This window comes from Atractosteus spatula, chromosome 13 (assembly GCF_055471065.1).
Source record: "Atractosteus spatula isolate fAtrSpa1 chromosome 13, fAtrSpa1.hap1, whole genome shotgun sequence".
In the NCBI taxonomy this organism is placed as follows: Eukaryota; Metazoa; Chordata; class Actinopteri; order Semionotiformes; family Lepisosteidae; genus Atractosteus; species Atractosteus spatula.
The window spans coordinates 5889836-5910208 of NC_142718.1; the positions used below are offsets into that span (position 1 = coordinate 5889836).

Consider the following 20373-nt stretch of genomic DNA (forward strand, 5'->3'; position numbering starts at 1 on the left):
ATTTCTGTATAAAAGGAGCAAGTTTCCTCTCTCTCTCTCTATCTCATGGACTGTTACTGCTACTAAATTCTCTCTTTGGCTCTCTCTCTCACTCTGTGATCAGCACACACCCCTGCTAATCAGTAAAGGATAATGCACATTGGTGAGCTTGCAGTTCTGCACTCCTGTCCCTCCTTCCTCACGTACAGAGACAACCTGGGAAAATAGAGCAGGGTCACTGCAATATCATGAAGGATAATTCTCTGAATGTGTTCACACAATGGCTAAGAAAGGGGCACTTCAGACTCACATAAAACTCAGCTAATGTAAAGATTTGCAGAATGGAACACTTACATAACCCATTAAGTGGGTGTATTTAAGCAATGCAATCATAATTACTTATAAAAACCGGGAGATATTTTTTTTACTGAAATTTAAAGGTCTACCATTATGCTCCAATAGTCTACATTCAACACGAAAATTATTTCGTGAGGGAACCACCACACTGTCTGAAAGCTTACAGAGATCAACACAATATGCTTGAACAATGAACTTCTCAGCTCAGATCACACAGAAGGCTGATACTAGTGCTGGGTCAAAGCATTTTGAGAAGTCAATTCTTGCCTAGAAGAGCATTTTGCTCCATGAGGTCCAAAGCACGCAGTCAGAGACAAAATGCATTTAAATTCAGCTATTCATTGGGTAGTCACTGTAAATAAAGTCTCAAACGCAGTGCTATGAGTCTCAGCCTCTGTGGCAGTTGCTTCACTAAAAATAACCCTGGACTACTTCTGAGGCAATGCATCACAAGATGCTAAACTGCAGATATTGATTATTCACAGGTCAATTAACTACTGGAGCAGGAACCCAGCAGATATAATTCACTCTGTCGAGGAAGAGCAAAAGCAGATACGCAGAAATTAATGGTCTGCTGCTAAAAGTTCATGAACTCTGTTTTCAAGAGACCGGAACACAGAACGAGGTAAGAGTTCAAGGGATGTCTTCCTATCAACCTTCCCATTATGCGATGAATAAGAAAAAAGCTGATCAATAGTTTTTCACTTGTGGCCGTGAATGCCTGAAGCATACAAAAATAACAGTAGATATACAGCGTTGTATAATGTTGCATTGTGACTGTTTCCACTTGTTTTCAGTTATCTTTTGCAATCAAAAATTTCTATGGAAATAGTGCTAACAAACACTACAGATAGCACTCATCTAAAAAGAAGCGAGCATTCCTAGTTTAGAGTCTATTTCTTCCTGCTTGATAATTCCTTAAAGTTAACGAATTCTCAAAAGAAATTCTGAAAAGATCGGAGACGAAAAAATCTTACAGAAGTATCACTTAGTACCCTCATGAAGCCAGTATCAATCATGACTTCCACAAAAGTAGATGTGCTGATCAATCACACCATAAAAAGACCTGACCACTGACTGAACATCGTCCCTACATTAATAACAAATTACAAACACTACATGATGGCTGCCTTCCATTAGGCAGATAAAAGAATGCTTCAGCAAACAGAAAACTGCCAATAAGTGACATATTTAGATGTTTAAGTGGCAGATGGTTCGATATTTTTAATTAATCTGGGAAATGGAGTGATTTCAATGGTTAATGAACTGCAGAGTTACAATGTAGCTAGTACTGCAGATGAATCTGGCTATTCCTTCAAAATTAGAATTGTAATTACACGCTATACTTCACATTAATTCATGCTTTCTTTGCCAAACCAATTTTTCTGAATATCATTTCTTAAAACATACTTTGGGCATGATATAGTAAAACAATCCTGTTCTCTGACCACTGCACTCAGTTACCAATTATAATATCGAGCAATTCTGACAACTTCCAAGCATGTGCCATTGGCATGAAATACTATTGCAAAGGAAAGTGACACTGAGGTTATGGAATAAGTGTTATTTGCAAAGAAAGAAAGTAAAATTGACTTACATCTTTATGAATATGAAAACCATGGCACAAACAAATGCCACTGTTAAGAAGTGTCATAGCAGAACAAGATAGTAGAGACGTTATGGAATAGTTGTAAAGAAACAATGTAAAAGAACTAGTCGTATCTTCAGCAGCATGATCGCTGACTTCTGATTTCCTTGTTTCGGCTGCAACCCGAGAACCGTTTTGTAAGATTGTCTCCAGGATTTTGTACATCGGGTTTAAAGCTGAATAGTTTCTGATCTGCAGCAATTTGAAGCATATCCCATCTTTTGTAGGCACAAAAGCTTCGCGAGCATTTCCAAACAATCTGCACGAAGGCCAAGAATATTTGGCGCTCGACACCGGACCATTTTTCAACAAAGACAATTTGAAAATCTAGAATAACGTGGCATCCTGGTTCAGAGAAAGGAAACTTCTTTATAATCACATCGTATTTACTCTAGGATGAGATATAGTTCGAGTTTCCTATTCGTTGGCTATGAATGGAAGTAACAATTTGTGATTGTTTTTGAACTAATGAGGTTTAAGACCAAAATGGCGAACCATCACAGTATACACAGGAAATTCATTTTTTCGTCGTGCTGTCGCAGAAGGATACCCTCCAAATTGGGAGTTAGTGGTTTGCGATACAGGCCAAGTATGGGCCATAAGCCGATGACTCAGTGCAGACATCATAATACAACAGCAGCTTGCGAGATAAAAATCCAAAGCAGGTGGGAGTTGACTTGAAACCTGACAGATTTCAGCAGTCGCTGAAGCGAGACGAAAAGCTGGAACGGTTTTTCCCCAACGTGAGGCTCAGGGTACCAACTTGGTCGATGCAAAACCACAGGTTTTGGCTCTTATCTATTGGCATGGTCCTGCACATTTGGAGCTGATCAGCTACAAGGTGCCCTCTCCCTGTGCCAGCTTGATTTAAGGAAGAAAATAAATTTAGAGAACTACAAGAACATAAGAAAGTTACAAATAAGAGGTAGTGCTGGGCCTATAATTATATAATATAATATATAATTATATATAATATAATTTTCCGCGATATAATTTTAACAAAAGTTCGATAAATGTTCGATATATATGTTTATGCTGCATGCGCACAAAATACTGCACGAGTGTGCGTGCGTGTTGCAGACCGGGCAGCTAACGTGGTGGTGTTTACCCACACGGTGGTGGCTGACATGATTGTAGTAAGAGTGGAGAAAAGAGCGACACTGAAGCACATGTAGTGCTGCCAACGACCAGCTCGAAGGACGATGACATCGTCGACAGAAAAGGTCATTCAACTTCGGTAATTTGGAGATATTTTGGCTTTTTACGATCAGACATAAAACAGAGCACTTTAAACTTTGCAGTCTGTCTGAGCCATCTTCTATGTGTGTTTTATCACACTGCAGGATTTAATTTTTCTATTAAGATATTTATTTTGTAAATTTTACTCATGCATATTTTGACATAAAAAAAGACTTGAATACTCTCTACCTCAGATTTGTTTAATGTTTCTGCTGTTTGGCAAGTGTTTGTTGTGTTCTTTAAATAAAGAGTTGTTTAATTTACCAATTAACTGTCTGGTTTCTTCAACTTTCACTCAGGAGAAAAAATCTGCCTTTAAACTTGAAAGAAATACTGATTTGACATTTATCGTGATAATTATTGATATCGACTGATATGAAAATTTTTATCGTGATAATGTTTTTGGCCATATCGCCCAGTCCTAATAAGAGGAGGCAATTTGGCCCATGTAGCTCTTTTGTGGTGAATAAGTAGCAGATCTGAAGGACTCCAGCCACATTAAATACATTGCTGCAGTAATGTCATGGAGGATATGCTATGAGCAAAGGAAAAGTACATGATTAATGTATTTGTCTCTTCATTAACCTGAAGTAAATCATCAATTAAGGTCTCTGCTGTGAAAAACTCTAGTAAGACAATGCCATGGTTTGGAATCTGTATTATTATTAGTGTTGATTAGCAAGTGCATAGGATATACTCTAAAGCTGGTTGGCTACCAATTCAACCACATTTGAATGTTCAGATAACAGAAGTGCAAATGAGCAATACTAACTTACACAGGAGGACCACTGTAAAATATTGCAATTTCACTTTCCCTAGGACGATACCCATGACACCTGGATTTAACTAGCTAAACAGGTTTAGAAAGCCCCTTTCTCCATAATGGAAATATACTACCACTAGAACAATAACATCCCATTGCGTGGAAGCTTACAAAAGAAAAATATTCTCATTCACCAAAGGCTTCCATGCTTGTAACTGAATACAGGTTGTGACCGCGCTTGCGGTTTCCATCAGAAAAGTGTATGAGTAACTTTTCACCCTTTTGCATCCGTGCCATTCTAAAGTACATACGTTCCGATTCAAAGTTTTCCATAGATGCTCGAACTTTATACATGATGTTGATTGCAGAATTTAATGTGGTAAATAGCCGCAGTGCCTGAACATCCCCAAAAAATCTGTTCATCCCAGCATTCGAAGGCAAACAGTTGCAGTGTGCGTGGGACCATTTACACTCAAGTGAAACAAAGAATGGGGATTTAAAACTCAACCTAACCCCTAAGACCTGTTCTCTTCCATAACTTATTCCCGCTGCACGAGCTGGCCACAGTGAAGGAAGGGGGGTAAAGGCGTCACCTTGGGACAGCAGGCCCGGTAGGGACAGCCTGCGGCTCAGGCCTTCGGCCTCCTCCTCTCGGATGTCCCCCAGGCTGGAGCTCTTCTTGCCCTGCATCGACTCCTCAGACCGCATCTGCTCCTCCCGGGTCTCTTTGCTCCCCTCCAGCGGCGCCGCCAAGCTGCCCCCAGAGGGGTAATAGTAGTTCATCACCTTCTTCAGAGAGAGGGCCTCGTAGGTGGAGGCCACCCTCTCCCCCACAGCAGAGGCACAGGACACCACCAGGCTGTTGAGGGTGGAGCCCACGGTAGTCACGGGGGGCACGGGCTCTGGGTCTGCAGGGCCATCCGAGAGCTGCCAGTCAGAGGACACGGGTTACAATGACGCAAAACTACAGCAGCGGCAAAGTCAGACACTTCCACACTCCTTCCATCATATTACACTAGGGTGCTCCACTTCTGGTGGCCTCTTTGCCCCTCCGAGAAGACAAAACTCGGCTCTGCCCTCATCAGCGAGAGGTTTCCGAGACATTTTACGCTTACGGTGCCTTGGCAAATTGTTTGCCTCCTTCCAACGATGTCCCAAGTTGTAGAAATCCAAATGAGGTCCACACTTTTATTTTTTAAGTGTAGCTAGGTGGGTCCCTTTCCAGGCCATAAAGGCCCATGGGGGATGGGGGGCAAGGGCCACCATTTTTCTTGACCATCCGACACTGGGGGTGGAGGTGATGTGGTCAGCATCACGCTCCGGCCAGCCTATCACCCCTGGAAGGATTAACCCCAGGTACTCCCTTGGAAAGCAGGCTGAGTGGACCTGGGAGCCATCTGGAAGGAATCAGAGCAAGCTACATCGCTTGATCCTACCTGGGATTGAACCCGGGACCTTCCAGTCAGGAGGTAGACACCCTTGCTGCCTGAGCTACCACGGCTCTTTTTAAGTGCAGTCACCCAAACAAAAGCATTGTCAATTAAAAGCTGATTAAAAATATTCACCCTGAACACCCGAGGGAGAAAACAAGCTACAGTAAATGTGAGCAAAAACGGCAAAGCAAAATGATCCAAGGAGCGAGTCCCTTTGCGAGGCCCTGTAAATTTGTCCCGTCTGGAGCGAGACAGGGACTACGACAACACCAAAGTTCAAACTGCTGCGCAATACGTTTAATGTTCTTCTTAAAAACAAATAATGCTAAACGGTTCCTTGAAGTCATATGGATCAATAATAATTCATCAGATCATGACGGAAAATACGTCATGATTAAAGGTAGATGAACTGTACAGCTTAATAGACATGCAAACAAAATACCTAACTCTAATTTTAATACCCTTAAAATTTCAATCTTATTTACAGCCCCAAAGCAGCAGCTCATCAAAATGACGGCCCTGGGCTGGCATACTGACCTGAGAGCTATTAACACTGGGGTCCTGGGAGGCCTGTTGTGCCACGGAGTGGTCAGACAGCCGTTTCAAGTACTCCTCGAATGCCTGATCATTGGGGTACGGGGAATTCCTCGCCCACACACCCGCCTTATTATTTGCTTCTTCTGAAGAGCCTTCCTCTTTAGTGGGTGCAGTCTGCGGTTCGGTCTCCGCCGCTGGAAGGCCTTCATCGGCTTCAGAGTCTTGCTGACTTGGCGTTGCTTCTGGAGAGTTTTGGGAGAGGGGGGGAGGAAGAGGGCCATACAGGGCAGGTTCTGAAGGCGACTTCCTCAGCTGCTGCATGGGAGAGGCCTGCCTGCCCTCCCCCTCCGCCAGCTCCACTCCTAGAGGGCAGTAGTGGCTGTCCGAGATGATGACGTGGTCCTCCTTGTCCGTCATGGTGATGAGGAGCTGGTTGCAGTTTTTGCATTTGTCCGGGGGGGGGCGGGCCTCCTGGGGCGGGGGGCAGCGGACGAGGGCCAGGCTGTGGAACGCCCCGCACGCCACCTGCAGCACGTGCCGCCCAGCCAGGTGCTCCACCTTCTGGGGCTTGCAGACCGGGAAGACGCTGGTGACCAGGCCTAGCTGGCACCCGCTGCCCCAGGCCCACACCTCCCGGTGGGCCGACAGGGCCAGTGTGTGCTGCTCCCCGCACGCCAGCTCGGCTATCCGGATGAGCTGCGGGGGGCTGGTGTCGGGGTCGGCAATGGGAACCGCCGTCGGCTCGGGGACTGGGCTTCTGCTGGCCACGCCACACTGGCCGGAAGAGTTCTCTCCCCACATGTACACAGCGCCCTGCTCGGAGACCGCCCCGCTATGGAAGCTTCCGGCTGCCACAAAGACAATTTTCTGTCCTGACAGGGCCTGCTCCAGCACAGGGACTGCCCTGTCAGTGGCCGAGCCTGGTTTCCAAGACAGCTCCCCAAAACTGTACACCTCGCCACCTGAGGAGCACATAATAAAGACATCAATCACAGCTGGAGGAATGTGTAAAACCAACAGTTTACTAATAACAACCTTCTTTATCGTGTGGAGCTGCTCTTTGGCTCAACTAAAGAGTGTGGATCTCAAAGATAAGTTCAAGTTCACGTCTATTCGTCATTCCAGCCATATACAAGTACACAGTGGACTGAAATATCGTTCCTCCTGGCCCATGGCACAAATACAGGCAGGACAGACAGGACACTGTAGACAGGATACAAGGCAACCCATAATACAATATACACAACACACTGGGGGGATTTAAACCCTGTTTCTTGAATTGGGGTGAGTGCGAGTAGATTCCAGGGTGTTGAGGAGCCTGACAGAATGTGGGAAGAAGCTGTTACAGAGTCTGGTGGAGCTAGCCCATACACTGCAATATCTTTTCCCAGATGGTAAGAGGGCAAAGAGTTTATGGGAGGGGTCATCTACTATACTGGAGCCCTTGGGTAAGCAGCGTTTGTGATAGGTGACAGAAATGGAAGGCTCCAATGATCTTTTCAGCTGTTTCCACAATTCGTTGCAGGGTCTTGCGCTCTGAAGCGCTGCAATTCCCAAACCAAGCAGTGACACGGGCGGTCAAGGTGCTCTCCGTGGTGCTTCCATAGAAAGAAATGCTCTTAAAGAGCGCGTACAGGGTGATTATCGGGGCCTGACTGACAACACGTTAACGTGACAAGCGATCAGTGGTTTTGACAACCCCCTGCTGTGGACGGGCCTCACCTTCGGCCAGCAGTACGCCATGGCGAGTGCCCAGGGCAGCCTGCAGGACAAGCTTGGACAGAAGGATTCTGTGAGGGGTGAGCCCACAGGAGTAGCCCTTCCAGGTATGGAGCAAACCTCTCTCCCCAGGGTCTTCCTCCTCCCTAGATTAGAAAAAAACAAAATGTAATGTTGAGAAAAGAAAAAAAAAACAGCATAAAGAATAACAGCAGTGATCACCATCTAATGCATTAAAATGTGTTGTTAGAAGGGTAAAACATTTGAGAAGCTCTTACTCTGATCCTAATGCACATCGAACCCCCGCAAGAATACATATGATTTGACAGAAGCTGCAGGGGGGAATTCAAATACAGATGTTGTCAAGCTTTACAGGATTTTTTTAGAACTAAATTTGCCTCTCTGTGCACGAGGAAAAAACTCACAATTTGTTTTGAAAGCCACTTGATTTCAATATATTTTTTTCGCAAAACATTTGCTAGAAAAACCATTTCTCCTTGAAATATTTGGTTTTGAGACATTAAACATTTACACTGTCAAACAATGTTTGGTGACAGCTGCATATTACCCCTTTAATTAACAAAACTGATTGCTTTAATGGGGATGAATAACTTTTTAGTCATATTTTGCTTGTAACTCTTTTAGAGCTCTTGTATATAATTGCATGTCCTTAGCGATGGTATTGCTACCTTGTCATTTTGTAATTCTACTATAGGAATAATAAAAAAAGAGGCATTGCATATTTTAAGTATATAACTGAAACAAAGGCAACGCTAAGAAATAAAGCAATGACGCATTTGTGAAACGTTAAAATACCAGATATTCTGTGTTTATCACCTTGGTAGCGTTCTACTCACCTCTTTTCCTGCTGGTCCATTATAACGGTCTCTCCATGTCAATACCACTGCAGGTCAGTTCTCGGCATCAGCTCTGTGCAGAGCAGGACAGGCTCTGAGTTGATGTACTCTGGCAAGATGTTACAGTAATAGTTGGAGCAGGCTGCTATAAAACAGAAAGCAAACTAATAATTAATGTCTACTGAGTGCTCGTGTCATGTACACTGTTACTGCATTTGTCTATCACACAAAGCCACCACACGGTTCTCCCTATCCTTATGAGATACAGTATACGAGACTGGACAAGGTCACTCGTACAAATCATTTCTCCAGCTAAAGACACTGACAGCAACTCCCCTTGTGCCATGTTTAAAGTGAGTGTAACAGACCCAGCTTTCTCTGTAAGCCAATTTAACCATTATTTTGGTTATTATAGTATTAAGTACTAGTATTTATAGACACAAAAATGACTATGCATTCTAAAAATTACCAGCTTCTAAAAGTCCCACTGCAGCACAGAAAATCATTATCCAATCATTAGTTTTACATTCAGACCCACTGAATGGACTATTTAATCAGTACTGTCACAGACAATTCTCCAATTAATTTATTGCAAATGTGCACACTGAAGAAGCTGAATGTCAAAATGTCTTATATTCAAAGACACGGAATCTATTCGGTCTCAAACAGAGGAGACTGCAAGCAGACCCAGTACAAGTACTATGAGGTTAAAGTGCAGAATGTCAGCTTTAAGGGTATTTACGTCTATATAGGGTGAACCATATCAGAATCACAGCCCTTTTTATACATCGTCCTCCCATTTTAGGGGATCAAAAGTAATTAAAAGTTACCTCATAGTCATTGTTCCATTTTGAATCCAATGTGCTGGAGTGTATTACCGACTGCACTGTATGCATTAAACAGCCTTTACCCCTTCTCTGTCAACTTCCATTATTTCAAAGATACAGAAGCTCTTAAAGGCATTTGGCCACTTAAAAGATTTAGACTAATGTCTAAAAAGATCAAGGGTAAGGAAGTAAATGGTATTTGATGTTTTTTTAAACAAAAACTAATAAGAACATTATTCAATATTTTTGTCAATGCCACTAGTATTTGACTGTCCTAATCTAACATTGTAAGCCTTATATCGAGAAAACTTTGGAGTCTTATTTTTCCACTATAGGTGAAAAGTAAATTATTACTGAGAGGGCATACTGGCACTGTCTCAAAGGGTTTCTCAGAAATTGCCAGGAACAGGCCTGCATGCCTCATCATCATGTGGGCAATTCATTTACATACATTTACTCTTGGGCTTTGTCTTTTGAGAGATAATAAGGATTAAACCAATAAAACATCCCGTTATAGCTTATTAAATAAGATTTGTTTCCATCCACAACAACCTTATAATTTCACTTTCAATGATATGATATGATTAAGTTATTCCAGCATATAATTGTTGGAGCAAACTTAGTCCATTTCTATACGATACCACTCGTTTTCCAGGCTTGCTGGGTTAGAAACCCCACAGCACTGTAAGCAGTATATTTATATTTATTATTAACATTAATTAACTTGGATACCTTCATCCTTTATGGCATACATTCAAAACCACGGCTGTACTATAAAAATGTCCAGTGGAAAGTTGGCACAGATTAGTGTCGAATTTTAATTGGAAATGCAACACGATACAATTAGCAGCACATTGTCTCCAGAACCTGTGATAACCAAAATAAACGTGCAATCCATGTTCACGCCTGCTAAGGCTGTTAGCTGTGTTTGTTACACTTGTGAAGGAAAAAAATCAAATTGTAAAAAAAACTAAGAACTTCACAAGCTGAACAGAGGCAACTGCAAATCATGCAAGAACTGTAGCGAGTTACACAACATGCACGCCAAAGTAAAGACAATGGGTTAATGGGAAAAACCCTTAGCACAGCTTGTTGTTGAAAGGCATCAGCTGAATTAAGAAAACTTAATGTGTTCAGAAAACCTGCAATGTACTTTTGCAGATACACATCCTGATATCTCCCATGCCAACACCCAACCTGCTGGAGAAACCAGCATAAGTCTTATCAGTCACCTATGATCATGGAACTCAATTACGATGATGGGTTTTTCCAGAACTGTCTTGAAACTTGAAACTCACACCTTTGTTCGGCTGTTTTTTTTTCCTGTGCATATAATTACTACTCACCGCAGAAGAGTCTCACAATTGAGTGGAATGCCCAGCGTTAAATTCCATAGCATGTCATAGGGGCTGTCAATAAAAGTTCCTCTTGGCTGGAGTATTTTTCCTGTTTTTTTTTTCCATTTCAATACAACATGCTATTGAGAATGAGATCTGTGATGACTGTCTAAAAACACCTCTGGTACAAGGTTGACCAGCAACCAGACAGAACTGTTCAGAAGGATTAGGCTCGGGTTTGACTATTGAATGCACGCGCAAAAACTGGTTATTTTTTAAAATCACCTTTATTACATCACGCAACACAGTAAAATATTAGAAGTCATAATGAAGCAAAGGAAACACTATTATTTGGTTACAATGACGCACTCAAATGAAAATATCAGGAAAATACAGCATAGTATAGCCTGCTTTTTAAAAAATTTGGTGTGGATGCAGCTGTTTTTAACCCATTTTCTAATGAAACTTAGGACTCACAGCAACATGAGTGAGGACTGATTGATGATGGATGGAACACGTCTCCATCAAAAGGCAATAATATACTACATATGATCTCTATGGGGTTTAGATTAAGATGAAAACCTAAAAAGTTCATTTCCAATCACATGTATTCTAATAATCAATAAGCACAGTAAGGCAATAAATTAGCTTAACTAGAGACCCTCCCAAGGGACTCACAATCCCTCTAGAAAAACAAGAAAGCCAGAAGAGATGTGATCAAACTCCATTTATTTATAAAAAATATGCATTGCAATCTCCAATTTTAGATGTCTACTGTAACTTCATCTTATTATACTTCCAGGTTTTTTTTGCTCTCAGCTACAATCACTGCTCTTTTTCCAATACTAGGGCGTCTGATCTTACCAGTAAGGATTCCTATAGAGAGAGACATCTGCTAAACAAACAAATAATGAAGAACAGGAAATAATCATGGGATGAGTAAGGTGAACATAGCCACTTCAGAAGTACATCTGAACTAGCCCACAGTACACATGGGATTGCTGTATAAATACCTGGCTACCTGTCTAAATGATTCTTATTTATCATGTTTAGAAACTGAAATTAAATTCCTGCAAAGGAACAGCAGCTACTGTATGTGCTCTTTACATGAGTTTGTTTCCTCTGCAGGGGTGCTCTGGAATACACTCTTTTCCTGGTCCCTGGACCCACAGTGCCGATGAACCTGTCTGTTTTTCTCCGGCAGCCATCTTAGATTTTTTGTTTGACTACTTTCAGCTGACTCACCCTGCCTAATTGAAAAGGTAGGCTAAAAGGTCCTGTATATCACCAAACACTGCATTAAAATTTAATGTTTATGCTTTCTGTAAGGATTCTTACGTGTGCTCTGAAAAAATTAGTTCTCCAGGATTCTTACACCGCCTTAAGACACAACAAATCAAGTCGATGATGTTGGTTTACCACTTTTCCTACTGAATACAGGACTTACAATCAACAACAGGACTGAACGCATTTGTTTTGCTAACAAAGAAGTCTAATTTCCTTAAGATCATCTTAAACATAAGCTGCTTCATCTTATACTAGAGTTGTAATCAAGATTTCAATTTTTGTATTTAGGATTGGAATATACACTGTAGCATGTTCCTTAAGCGTTAATAGCAGTTAATAGTGCAGATATTTTTCAGATATTGAGAAAACCTGGACTTTCTTCAAGCATACAACACCAAGTCACTACAATGTTTAGATTATTCAGAAAACACACAGCCCCACTTTTAAATACACAAGGATTTCAAGGAGGCACTAATGGAGTCGGCAGCTCTTATCCTATGATTATCCAAAAGCTGCTTGTTCTAAGAGGGTTAGGAAACCACCCTGAAACCTATCACGGACATACTGTGTGCAAAATGGGATCGATAGTACAAGACCACTCTTGCCCTAAAGAGCAGACATTGGAAATGGAAAGCGTGCCATTCCAACAGAGACACTGACACTGGAGAATTCTTAAATGACTGCATCACACCTTATAGGCAGCTCCCAATAGGTAACATTGATCGAAAAGAACTGAAATAGACATGGACTAAGGCCAGGCCCATCTCCATAGGACAGCTTTTTCTACCTACCCTCAATAAAACGCTTCTCAAAAAACATCACCAAGCTAGGATTGTTCACAAGCAAGCAGCAGAAGTTGTGGCGTTCAGTGATGGATGCAGTTTGTTTGTAGGGGACCTAACGTATCCTTTAATGCCGAGTGTGGTGCTCACTTAATAACGTTTATTCACTTGGTTGAGACGAAAGGGTCTCTTAATTGAGTGGGTGGCAGGCGCGTGCTTCTGAGCTCAAGACAAAAGAGTTCGCTTTCACTGAGACCCTGCTTGTCTTCTGCTGAATGAGAGCAACTTGGCAACTTACTGCCCACGACTGGGATTTTTACACTGTTCTATACTGCAACTGGATAAACGGTTGTTGAGACATTATACATATCTTGAATAGCACACTGTTGCTTAGCGCCCATGCTTTGTACAAGTTCCTATTTGTGTTGAAGGTTGTTCGGAAATAGCGTAGGGAACCTACACAGTCTTCCAATAACCCACAAGTCTGACAAAGAAACTGGAATAAGACTCGTTCTATACAAGAGAAACCCCTCTTGTTCTCTTTTGTAGTATGCTTGCTTACAATTAAAGGTGTCGACAAAGCGCTATGGGAAGTTGTAAAGTGGTACATTCTGAGCAGCAAATACAGTGCTCGTTACTCCTGACCCAAAACAGCTGATATTCTGCACTAAAAATACATAAAAAGATATAAAAATGTCCATATACTGTACATGAACATAATTTCAGTCCCTCCGATCCTCCCTTACAGTTATTATTAAAGTTAGAACTGACACACTAAAAGTGTTTTGGTTATATAGTAAGAATCATGCCTATTGCTTATAACTTAAAATTCGGAGATGACACTGCCCGGGTGAACTTCTCAGGATGCTATTCCTTGAGTCTTAGCCTCAGTCAAATCTCACCTTTCACACACACTGTTCACTACGTCTGCTTTACCTAAAGGCAAAGTATAAATGTGTATTGGCTGCTGCTACTATTTATATTTTAAAAATGTAGCCTGATGTTTTAGCATGGATAGGCTTGTTAAGCAAGTTTCAACATTTGAACTCCTTACCTTTAATATGAATGTTGGGAGACCATGATCTGTATATTAAACACTGCGGGCACCAATCTCTGCTGACCTTGTTCCTTCAAAAACAAGTGTATCATGCAAACTGCTGTCACAAAATTGAAGAACTCTAACAGAGAGGAGTACAAAACACAAAACCAAGAACATCAAAGAGACTCACAATCATGTTAACTTCACCTCCATGTGACTAACGCATGGACAGACCCACACAGTGTGGTGATAGGATGATCTTTACGCTATGGAACCGGAATATAAGTCTACACTACATGAGACAAAACGGATTACCCACACTATCTTAATATATGCAATATTTGAAATAGTAACAGCATCAGTGATAACGTTCTGAAGGCACAGTAACATGTTTTAAACGTCTGTTTTTGTACTACAAACTGAGTAAATAAACGACTGGGTAAGAAAGACATAAATGCCCAAGACTAAAACAAACAGTAGTTTTTAGAGAAAAAAAAGATTTTGAAACATTTCAATTATATTTAGTCTTGGTGGGTAGCTGCGTCAGCATGCGTAGGCTGCAAAGGAACAAGTAATAGGTTTATTCCATGCTGAAAAAAAGAAGAAAGAGAACACAACGTTTCGGCCGTGGAGCCTTCTTCAGGTGTCGACTAAAGACTAAATACCCATATTTAGTCTTTACTAGTCTATGGTCTATTACAGAAAATAGCCTACGGGGAAAAACGCGTTAGAATGCATCCATATAAATATGCTTTGGAAATCAATACTTCAAAACCCACATGCAGTATAAGGACCCCAGGCAATAGTACTGTATATACCAACTCCCCCTCATGAAATCTGAACTTTCTAATTAACTCAAAGCCCTATCATGCACAGGCAAAATAAAACGGACAACCCGGCAGCACAAACTGTACAGTAGTTGTCATTGGCCTGGTATCAATGACAGGACGTACTGATATAACTTAATCTCTAATCAAAATTGACTTATTGACTAGTTTTAAGACAGAGTCAATTCGTGTTTAGCATCGAAGTGAAAAATGGCTTTAGTAATTATAACTCAGAGCTAATTTGAGTATCAGGTTAAATGCGATATGCAGGTACAGCAACCCAAACCATACAGTACATCTTACATTACATATACACGGTTGCACGGTTTTGTATCCTCACCAGCGTGACAGCTTGTTTGATAACCGACGCTAATGGAGATCCCTTAACTTCGTGTTTGTTTCACCCAGAATTTCACGAAAAGGCAGTTTTTGTATTACAAAATACTTCCATGTTCAGAACATGATAATCTTACTTACAAAGAGGGGTTACATTGATGCGTCCCGTGTCATTCCTGCTCCAGGTAAACAGATTGGTACTGGGTTCTTCTAAATTCTAACAGTCTTTCAAGTAAAGCTAATTTCAAAGACTGCCGAAAGTGAAGCTGGTCACAGCCGATATTGCAATGCAATTCTGAGAAATAGCGAAGAGGTTAAGCAAACAAGACTGTTTTCGGATGTAGCCGATGCAACAACGGAAAGCACCAAGGTTCAAACTGTACACGTCCGATTAGCCTTTTTTTAAACGACTTTTTCAATTTCGAGTCCAAGCAATATCTCTGCCATTTCAGAAATACCTTTAGAGCGCGCATCAAAAAGATGGGGAATTTTCTATAGCAAGAATGTAGCGCCTTTACAGATTCCATGCTCATCTTTCATTGCTTGAAAATCTGGTTCACGACCGCACAGTGCGTGATTTCTATTCCGTTCATAATAGAAATGAAAAATCTACCTACTAGGAAAAAGTTTAAAAGAACCCCTTACTGCTTCTGAAATCTTTTCCAACTAACCTCCTAATATCTCTGTCTTCTATGCCGTTCTGTTCAATTACCAAAACTTTTTTTAATCTTAAAGGCTTAAAAGGAACTGCTGTAGGGGTGAAGTTGGGGGTAGAGGGGCGTTAGAAAAGATGTGCGCAGAGCTGTAGGCGTCCAGCGTGCTTTTTATATGTACTGTGTATACAGTATGTATTGTGTTTTGCTGTTGGTTTTGAAAAAGCACATTGGGTTGACCTTGTCAGTGTTAATGTCAGATGCCCTCTAAGGTTTCTCTGCTCATGACAAAAACAATATTTGGTTCTGTCAGCACTGGACATTGCTTTTAACATAAGATTTCATCTGGCTGTTCTTTCCTGGACTGATTCTAGAAATTTCCGTTCTAAATGACCAAGGATTGCGGCAGCTAGGTTAATCTGATATTTGCACAATAGTTTCTAAGGAGATATTGTTTTATTCTTCACATGTGCACGAACCAAATCATTTCACATCAGGAATAACTTTAGTACTATTTCTGTGATCTCTTTCAAGGACAAGAATAGCCATTCTGTATCATGTGAACCAATACTGAGCACATTTTCTAAAAGGATAGCAGATGCTCCTAGTCTTGTTCTGTCTTAAATCTTTCAATATACTGTGTATGTTAGATAAAGCATACAGTAAATAGTAGTTAATTCCACATTGAAAAGTACAAACAAAAAGTAAAATACACAGAGTTTCAGCTGTGGATTATTCTTTGTGTGTAAATTACACATTGGTATTTTTGGAGCTGTTGTAGTAAACAATGTTTACTACATTGTGGTTAAATTACTCTCTAAACAGCTGAAGAAGGACCATTGTCTGAAATGTCCTGAAACAAATTCCTGTATAGACAGATAATGCACTTCAAAGGAAAAAAATAGCACGTAAAATGTTTCATATTGTCTATGAAGAAAGATCTTTAATGATCTCAAAAATAAAATGCAAGTTTACAACTGAAACCACTATTAAAAACATTTCAATTCAAAGTTGATTGCGAATGGATGTGTCACCAAAGAAAGATATTTCACATGCGCATGCAAGAATTCAGACACTTAAGAGAAAAGGGCCACATCATAATGGTTGCAGGAAGTAGCAAGAGGATTCAACAGTTTAAGAAATGAAATACAACATATTCTAATTTACAGTATGTCCAATGTATCAAACTATAAAGCACCTAGATCATCAAAAGGCAGAAACAGGCACGAGAGCCCATGTGAAGCAATCCTGAAATAAGATAATCAATTTTCTGTGGGTTAACAGACCCTGATTTTCCCTTATTTTGGATCAATGTTAATTTACTCAAGCTGTGACAGGTCAGTCTTTGGGGAGACTTAACCTTCCACTAGAGGTGGCATTTTATAAATAAACACACCAGGTGGTAACTAGTTTTAATGAGATTATTGGCAGTGGCGCTAGCATTGGCTTAATTATTGGAATATTTGGGTTTTAAAAGGCCTTATGGCAGTGAAGTCTTTCTGGTGGAAAGAATGGCAAAATCTGCAAAAACGCCTTGTCCAGTATTACTACAGTGATTTTTGTAATGTGTTTAGATCCCAGGAAAGAAAAACCTGGGCAGAGATTAAAACAAAATCCTTCTGGGAATGGTGTAGATGAAAAAGGAGTCATTGTTTTTCTTATGGTGACAATGATCCCAAGTCACTTCAAACCACTATACTACTTCAAACATTTGCATAATGTGATTGTAAATATATTCCCAGGATTTAGCAGCTCAAATAAATATTGGGGCCAGTAACCTTTGTTGTGTTTTTAATGTCTCAAATTTGTAGTAGATATTGCAATGTGGAACATGAACCAGCTTATTTGAAAACAGGCCTGTCGTTTCGAATATTGAATATTTGAATAGTTTCATGGGCAACGAAAAAAGAGGCAATATCACATCTCAAAGCGTTCTTGCAAATTGCTCTCAAATTACTCTGCAAATTTGGAATAATCTGTCAACTATGGCTTATTAGCCAGGTTTGCTGTTTCCTTCAACACAATACTAACAAGTAAACGCTATCGTACCTCTTGGGAGCCACCTTTTCCACAGCACTGTGAGGAGAAGGCATACAGTAGTTTACTATTACTTCACAGTTCTCGGGAATATTTGAAAATGGCATCTGCTGGCCCATCCTCATTACTGTGGGCCTCCTTTACAGAATATCCAATCATCCTTTTTATAACCAGTTTCTCCAAAACAGGGTTGTGGGTTGGTAAGCATCGGGCACAAGGCAGGGTACACCCTGGATGGGATGCCAGTCCATCACAGGGCTTGGACAGATACAGACACATACACATTAATTCCAGGTCCAGTTTTCTCAGAAGCCAATTAACCTACCAGTATGTCTTTGGTCTATGGGAGGAAATGCACACAGGGGGAGTTACTGTACACAGACAGCACCCTAGGAATTGAATCCAGGGCCCCAGCACTGTAAGGCAGCAATACTAACATCTTTTATTTTTAATTATAGCATCAAACATTCTCTTATTAATAGATAAACAAAGACATGGAAAGTCATTAACCAGCATCTTCCCTTAAGATCAAAGATGTTTATTCAGTGCCAGTACAGGAGTCGTTTCTGAGTCCTGAGACTGAAACCACAGTGCGAAAAGCAGTGTTTGAAATAGAATCCTGGACCTGGGTGGGATCAAAAGGTATATAGGAATCCTAGGCTTAGAAATGATCATGACTTGTAGTGGACACTTCTGTCCCATACTCTTATAATACTGTACTTTTAATTGGATGGCTACAGCCACGACCCTCACCAAGACATTAATAATGCAACTACACTAATATAACCTTCTACCATATTAGGCTGTTTCATTTTGTCAGTGTGTAACCTTGCATAAATAGAGGCTATATGCTTGCAGTTCAGGTGTATTATATTATAGCATTATATTACATCAATATGAAAGGAAGTAGAGTCACCATTACAAATAATAATACACCATCAGAAGTAAACAATAAAAGCTGGGTGACAGGGCTATCTCTATTTTTAAATGCAGCTTTTGTCTATGTAACATTTCAATTCTGTGAATAAAGCAGTTAGGACAAACAGTATCTGTGAAGTAGCAGAGGTCATGCTCGATTTGCTTAGTTGGTGTATAATGTTTGTATTCAACAGTGTCCACAGAACAAAGGACATCCTAGGACTATCCATAGTCACTCAAATGTACCGCAGTTGTGATTATTTTCCAAGCTTAAGAATTTTGGGCTGGCTCGTCTAATACAGTACCTGTAAAAGGAAGTTTAAATTTCACAAATACAGCAGGTAAGTGACAAAGTTAGAAAATTGGAAGGAAACGTATTTGCATGACTTTCTCTTGTGCTTTTCTACAAATTTTTCTTTCTCGTTAGCATTGGATGCAATATCTGTGGTGCTATCTGTTTGGAGTTTGTATATTCTTCCCCGTGTTTGTGTGGGTGTCCTGTGGGTGATCTCGTTCCTCCTACAGTCCAAAAACACACTGGTTGGTTAATGGGCTTCTGGGAAACTGCCCCTGGTGTGGGTGTGTGTGTCTGTGTGTACCCTGAAACGGACTGGCGTCCCATCCAAAGTGTTTCCTGTCTTGAGCCCATTGCTTGTGTGAATAGGCTCCAACTCCCCTGCAACCCTGTATTGGATGAAGTGGTTAGAAAATCCAATAATGATATGAATATTATTGTATATAAAATATATTTTTCAAAATCAAATAGCCTTTAAATGTGCAATTAACACATCAATTTTAAATTTTAAATTTAGTGCCAACAATTGGAACCATAACAGATTTATAATCTCATTAATATTACTTAAATCTATCTCCTTACTTCTTCATGTGTAAAACCAGTTTTGGCTGTTGATGGTCTTTAATGAGCACACTGTGAACAGAACCTGGATTTAAACATCTAATTGATCATAAAATTTAGCATTGCACCTTTTTTACTGAATTCAGTAATTGTTTTCAGTTACTCCACAGAAATAAGAACGACACATAAAGGTTCAAACAGTCTGTATATTGTAAATGTTCATATTTATTGTTTTGTTGCTGTTTGTTTCTTTGATGTGCAAATATGATGAAGTGACTGTTGGCAGGAATAGCGAACAAATGATCAGTACTACACAATTACCGAATGTAGTTATTAAGCATCAATATTAATCTCAGCAGGGGGTAATTCTTAACTTCCTCATTGATATGTTCGGTTTAAAAAACATTCCTGTGAGCATAGAGACATACTCTATGATGACTTATTTCAAATGTTGCTGGTCTCCTAAAATACTAAGCTGTTTACATGATTATTAATTATAAAAAAATGCATTATCGATACATGATTGCATGTTAAATTGTTTAAGTAAAACACCCAGGTGTGTCAAGATATGTTAATCTGGATAAATGTGTCCTTCAACAATAATTATTGAATTTTAGATTTAGGTTTTCAGTTATCAAATGACTTCTGTATTGAAAGGTTTTAAAAATGCAACAGATGCTGCTGGTTTCTACAGTAGATTCATTTTTTGCATTTTTTCAGGTGTCATTTTCAAGCTATGTTCCATTTTTAGCATTAACGTGTTTTTGGCCATAAAACAAATCCTCCATAATGTTTTGAAGCAATTCACCAAAACAATCTCATGCTATGTTTATTGAATTATATTGCATCAAAATACAGCTACTGTAGGCACACAGCTCCCCTCCTGTCCAACCTCCCGCCTCCCCGCCCCCCCCCCAGTATACTAACTGTGCACATTTTGTT

At 40.4% G+C, this 20373-nt stretch overlaps 1 protein-coding gene across 2 annotated transcripts in view; it reads right to left on the reverse strand.

The window, feature by feature from the left end:
• The window catches only part of als2b (alsin Rho guanine nucleotide exchange factor ALS2 b), a 58268-nt gene extending 42962 nt beyond the window's left edge, over nt 1-15306 (reverse strand). Inside the window, exons 1-6 of one of the 2 annotated variants that reach the window (XM_088930984.1) lie at nt 15109-15306; nt 13820-13893; nt 8533-8677; nt 7679-7821; nt 5957-6918; nt 4580-4913 (exon numbers count right to left, since the gene is read on the reverse strand). In XM_088930984.1, the coding sequence (XP_088787110.1) occupies nt 4580-4913; nt 5957-6918; nt 7679-7821; nt 8533-8552 (1459 nt within the window). In that variant the 5' untranslated portion in view covers nt 8553-8677; nt 13820-13893; nt 15109-15306. Of the gene's footprint in view, nt 1-4579; nt 4914-5956; nt 6919-7678; nt 7822-8532; nt 8678-13819; nt 13944-15108 lie in introns of both variants that reach the window. The other variant, XM_088930983.1, reaches the window with a different exon arrangement.
• Nucleotides 15307-20373: the final 5067 nt, after the last annotated feature.